The sequence below is a fragment of the Orycteropus afer genome, unplaced genomic scaffold (assembly GCF_000298275.1).
Source record: "Orycteropus afer afer isolate SDZICR_OR568_19922 unplaced genomic scaffold, OryAfe1.0 scaffold00350, whole genome shotgun sequence".
Classification (NCBI taxonomy): domain Eukaryota; kingdom Metazoa; phylum Chordata; class Mammalia; order Tubulidentata; family Orycteropodidae; genus Orycteropus; species Orycteropus afer.
Genome location: NW_006921937.1, coordinates 3487976 through 3493994, shown reverse-complemented (window position 1 = coordinate 3493994; position 6019 = coordinate 3487976). Strand labels below are relative to the sequence as shown.

At 37.1% G+C, this 6019-nt stretch overlaps 1 protein-coding gene across 1 annotated transcript in view; it reads right to left on the bottom strand.

Annotated features, from left to right (window-relative positions):
• Positions 1 to 1092: 1092 nt before the first annotated feature.
• Positions 1093 to 6019, bottom strand: part of MAN2A1 (mannosidase alpha class 2A member 1) — a 296885-nt gene continuing 291958 nt past the window's right edge. The window contains exon 23 of the mRNA XM_042782502.1: positions 1093 to 1245. Within this exon, the coding sequence (XP_042638436.1) occupies positions 1093 to 1245 (153 nt within the window). The remainder of the gene's footprint in view (positions 1246 to 6019) is intronic.

The window sequence follows — 6019 nt, the reverse complement described above, 5'->3', positions numbered from 1 at the left end:
TGCAGTTTCCTTGGCAGCAGCGTATTTTAATTAACAATATTTTTCTTCCTTGTTTTGTTTTCTGACATCTCAGTACATTCAAATAGTCAAAATATTTAGCATAACATCAGCACAAATTTAATGAAACAGATCAGAATGTGGCCAGCATTATCAGGCAAAAATTATACAATTTATATATTGAAGAAAGTATCCATCCCTCTCCCCACCCCCACCCAGCCTCCTCTACCCCAAACAGTAATATGGACACCAAAAGATTTAACAAGACTTTATAAAAAAATAAGGCACATTTATTTTGATATGGTAATTTTACAATAGAAAACCCCTCTCAGAACACCTGTATTCAAATGAGCTGTGTAAAAAGACACCTGTGGTACCTAAAATAAGTTTATGGTACCCACGGAATTGCTTCTTCAATTTGAATGACAATGGAATAAATTGCACCTATCCCATGTTGTCAAGTAATGAAAATATGCCTCTTTCTCTACTGATGAATGAGTCAAAACCTGACACTTCTGATACTACTAGCAAAGAGTGGGAAGGGAAGCGTTAAGAGGTACATTAGCAAAAGGTGTAGAATCAACTATATGTATTCTAAGAGTTGATGATTGCACTTTTCCATGGATTTCAACACAAAAAATTTCTCTACTTTGTATGAATGACTGCAACCATTTTGGCCATTAGCTATTACCACCAGCTTTGATTCCCTTTCAGTCAAATGGGTGTTTTTATAAAATTAATGAAGGATCAGCAACATGAGTATTTATAAGACTCTCTTCACAACCCCCAACACAGACATAATTAGTTAGCATTTAACCTGAGATACAATCTGCTGAGAGGTTGACTTTAGACATTTGTTTGTTTGTTCCATCAAAATATACTGATGATGGTAGTTCAAGGAAGGAACTTTAAAAAAAAAAATTGGTTCATAGCATGGCTTTTTTTTTTTTAAACTGTATTGGGGAAAAAAAAAAAATCACAGAATTCATGTTCTCACAGTAGCCAGAAGCTAAAACAACGTGTGCTTCTTTATTGCACGTCAAACCAAGAAGGTACAAAAGCCAATGCTTCCTAATCCAAATGTGAAAGCCAGGTTCACCTCAAACGGATTCGGAATGTGCTGATTTCCATGGGACTCAAGTTGATCTCACTTATATTCCGAGCATCTGGAGGTGAATGCATCAAGGATAACGATGAAGGTGTGAGACTTTCAACAGTAAACTTGTTAAAAAGTTTCTGTACCAACATCTAAAATGTAAGTAAGAAAACACTGGTTTATTTAGATAACTTTGAACAGAGATTACTATATATTCAATGAAAAAGATATTAATTTGATTTGTTTATATATTATTTTTCAATTTCTATATATACAACCATATCACCTATAAATAATGAGTTTACCTCACTGTTCTAATTGTTCTTCTTCTTATTATATTTTCTTGCCTTATGGGCCAATCACGGGGCCAGGATTTCCAATGTAATGTTGAACAGACATGGTGACACTGGACAACTTTGTTTACTCATAATTTCAGAGATAAAACTTTTGACATTTCACTATTAGATGAAATAATTTTGCTCTAGCACTTTTTCATTTTTTGACAGTTACTACTTGGACTATATTTATTATAATACATTTTCCCCTTTTCTTTTTTTGCCCCTCCCCCATTGTTTTAATAAGGAAAAGAAAAGGGGTTGGCAATATATAGCTATATACACTTGAACATATAATCTGTCCTGGGAGGAAACATAAGAAACTGGTAATGGGGAGAGAATGACTTGTTTTGCATTTCATTCTGTATTGATTGAGACTTTATCATATGCAGGGGTTACTCTTTCAATAGGAAAAAGTTATCTATGAGCCAATAGATCTAAAAACATTTCTATTCTCTTTCAAGTTCCTGGTTAGTACAAATGGTTAAATGTTCAACTATTACCTGAAAGGTTGGTGGTTTGTATCCACCTACAAGCTCATCTGGTGGTGTAGTGGTTAAGGCATTTGATTGCTAACTAAAAGGTCAGTGGTTTAAACCATCAGCCACTCCATTGAAGAAAGATAAGGCAGTCTGCTTCCATAAAGATTTACAGCCTTGGAGACCCAGTGGGGTTGCTATGAGTTGGAATCAACTCGATGGCAGGCAGTGAGAAAGGCTTGGGGATCTACATTCTAAAAGTCCTATAAAATACAGCTCTACTCTGCACTTATGGGGTGAAACAAGTCAGAATCAAGTTGACAACAACTGGTTTGGTTTTTCTTCTATTTCACCCAACACTTATTCCTAACAACAGTGGTTCTTAATCTTTTTTTTTTTTCTGTTTTCAACACACCTGGGAGTTAGGACACCAGTTGATCACAAGAAAGGTTCTCTATGCCAGAGAATCTCAGTTCCATAGGGTGAGGAGGTCATATGGAGTACACCACCCTCACCAGAGTCAGTTATTCTATATGTCTCTCCACATCATATAACCCCCAATAGAAAGAATCAAGAAGACTAGAAGTTGGTTCTTTGGAAGGATTAATAAAATTGACAAACCACTGGAAAGTTTAAAAAGGAAAAGATGCAAATAACGAATAAGAAATTAAATAGGGTGATGTTTCAACAGGACCTATTGAAAGAAAAAGAATAAAACAATACTATGAAGAACTACTCTAACAAATCTGAAAACCTACAAGAAATGGACAGATTTCTAGAAACATACTACCCACTAAAACTAACACAATCTGAGGTAGAAAATTTGAACAGACCCATCACAAAAGAAGAAAGTGAACAAGGCATTAAACAAACAAACAAACAAACAAACAAACAAAAAACACCCAACAAAAAGGAGTCCTGGCCCAGATGGCTTCACTAGAGATTTCTATCAATTCTATCACACATTCAGAGGAGCTGACACCAATACTATTCAAACTACTCCAGAACATAGAAAAGGATGGAATTCCCCATTCTATGAAGCAAGCATTAACACTGATATACAAACCAGGCAAAGAATATTACAGACCAATATCCTTCATGAACATTGACACAAAAAATTCTGAAGAAAATACTAGCTAACAAAATTCAACAACATATCAAAAAAGTAATATATTATGACCAAGTGCAATTCATACCGGGTATGCAAGGATGGTTCTACATTAGCAAAACAATCAATGTAATCCATCACACAAACAAAACAAAGGAAAAGAACAAAATGATCATATCAATTATAACAGAAAAGGCATTTTACAAAATCTTGATGAAAATAGTAGGAATAGAAGGGAATGTCCTCAACGTAATTAAGGGCATATACATAAACCCAACGGCCAACATAATTCTCAATGGAGAGACTGAAAGCACTCCTCTTATGAATGGGAACCAGACAAGGATGCCCTTTATCACCACTCTTTCTCAATATTGTATCAGAAGTCTTAGCCAGAGCAATAAGGCAAAAGAGGGAAAGTAAAGGAATCCAAACTCACCGAGTAGTAAAAAACTATCCCTTTTTGGAGATGGCATGATCCTATACATAGAAAACCCTAGAGATTCAACAAGAAAACTGCTGGAACTAATAGAAGGATCCAGCAAAGTGGCAAGGTACAAGATAAACATACAAAAATCAGTTGAATTCCTCTCTACTAACCAAGAGAGCTCTGAAATCAGGAAAACAATACCATTTACAATAGCCACCCAAAAGATGAAGTACTTAGGAATAAATTTAACCAGAGACAAAAAAGACATATACAAAGAAAACTAGAAAACACTACTACAGGCAACCCAAAGAGATCTACATAAATGGAAAAATGAATCATAATCATGGATAGGAAGACTTAACACTGTAAAAGTGAAAATACTACCCAAAGCAATCTACAGATATAATATAATCCTCACCAAGATTCCATAATCATTCTTTAAAGAGGTGGAAAAACTAATCACCAACTTTATATGGAAAGGAAAGAGACCCCAGACACCAAAACTCTACTAAAGAAGAACAAAGTAGGAGGACTCACACTCTCTGATCTCAAAACCTATTATATAGCCAATAATAGGTTTGACTATTTTTGTAGTTCATACTTGGCACTGGTATAGTGATAGACACATAGACCAATAGAATACAAATGATAACCCAAAAGTGAATCCATCCACATATGTATAGCTGATCTTTGACAAAGGCTGAAGCACATTAAATGGGGAAGAAATATTCTTTAACAAATAGTGTCGGCAAAATTGGATATTTATTTGCAGAAAAATGGAACTATCTATATTTCTCCCATTTACAAAAACTAATTCAAGATGAATCAAAGACAAATGTAAAACACAAATTCATAAATATCATCAAAGAAGAAATAGGGGAAAACTTAGGGTCTCTTGTTGTTGTTGTTAAGTGCCATCGAGTTGTCTCCAACTCATAGCGACCCTATGCACAGCAGAATGAAACACTGCCCAGTCCTGAGCCAGCTCCACAATTCTTTCTACAATTGAGCCTATTGCCACCGCCACCTTGTCAATCCACCTCATTCAGGGACTTCCTCTCTTTCGTCGACCCTCCCCTTACTAAGCATGACATCTTTCTCCAAGGAATGGTAACTTCTGACAACATTACTGAAGTACGTGAGACGAAGTCTGGCCATTCTCGACTCCAAGGGCCCTAGTACATGGCATAAATACACTATCAAACATAACTTGTTGTTAGATGCCATCAAGTCGACTCCCACTGATAGTGACCCTATGCACAACAGAACAAAACACTGCTGGTCCTGTGCCAGCCTCACAATCCTTGCCACACCTGAGCCCATCGTTGTGGCCACTGTGTCAATCCATCTTGTTGAGGGTCTTCCCCTTTTGCGTTGACCCTCCACTTTACCAACCATAATATCCTTCCAGAAATGGTCCCTTCTGACAACATTACCAAAGTAGGTATGATGAAGTCTGGCCATCCTCACTTCCAAGAAGCATTCCAGCTACATTTCTTTCAAGACAAAAAGATTTTTTTTCATTCTTCTGGTACTTTTAGTATTCTTCAGCAACATCACAACTCAAAGGCATCAACTCTTCTTCAGTCTTCCTTATTCATTGTTCACCTTTCACATGCATATGAGGCACTGAAAATACCATGGCTTGGGTTAGGTTGTCTTCAAAAACACATCTTTGCTCTTCAGCACTTTAAAGAGGTCTTTCACAGGAGATTTGCCCAATGCAATACATTGTCTGATTTCTTGAATGCTGCTTCCATTGGTGCTGACTGTTGTTGTTGCTATTATGTGCCGTTGAGTCGGACCTGACTCATAGTGACCCCTCCTTGGGTTTCTGAGGCAGTATCACTAAGGAACTAGACTGCCCAACCTTCCTTCTGAGGAGAAGCTGGTGGGTTTGAACCACCAGCCTTCTGGTTAGCAGTCAAGTGCCTTAGGCACTACGGTACCAGAACTCCTGGATTCAGAAGAAGACATGAAACAAGGGATATAATTGCTGATGTCAGATGGATCTTAGCTGAAAGCAAAGAATACCAGAAAGATGTTTACTTGTGTTTTATTGATTATGCAAAAGCATTTGATTGTATGGATCGTACCACATGTGGATAACATTAAGAATGGGAATTCCAGATCACTTAATTGTGCTCATGAGGAACTGTACATAGATCAGGAGGCTGTCATTTGAACAGAACCAGGGGCTATTGCATGCTTTAAAATCAGGAAGGGAGTGTGTCAGGGCTGTCTGTATGCTGAGCAAATAATCTTGAGAAGCTGGACTATGTGAAGAAGAATGCAGCATCAGGATTGGAGGAACAACCTGTGATATCCACAGATTCATTAACAACCAAGACCATCTTTCTTTGGAATGGGTACAAATATGGATCTCTTCTAGTCAGTTAGCCAGGTAGCTGTCTTCTAAATCTCTTGGGATAGACAAGTGAGTGCCTCCAGCGCAGCATCCATCTGTTGAAACACCTCAATGGGTATTCCGTCAACTCCTGGAGCCTTATTTTTCACCAATTCCTTCACTGCGGCTTTGACTTCTTTCAGTATCATTGGTTCTTTTTTTTTTTTTTT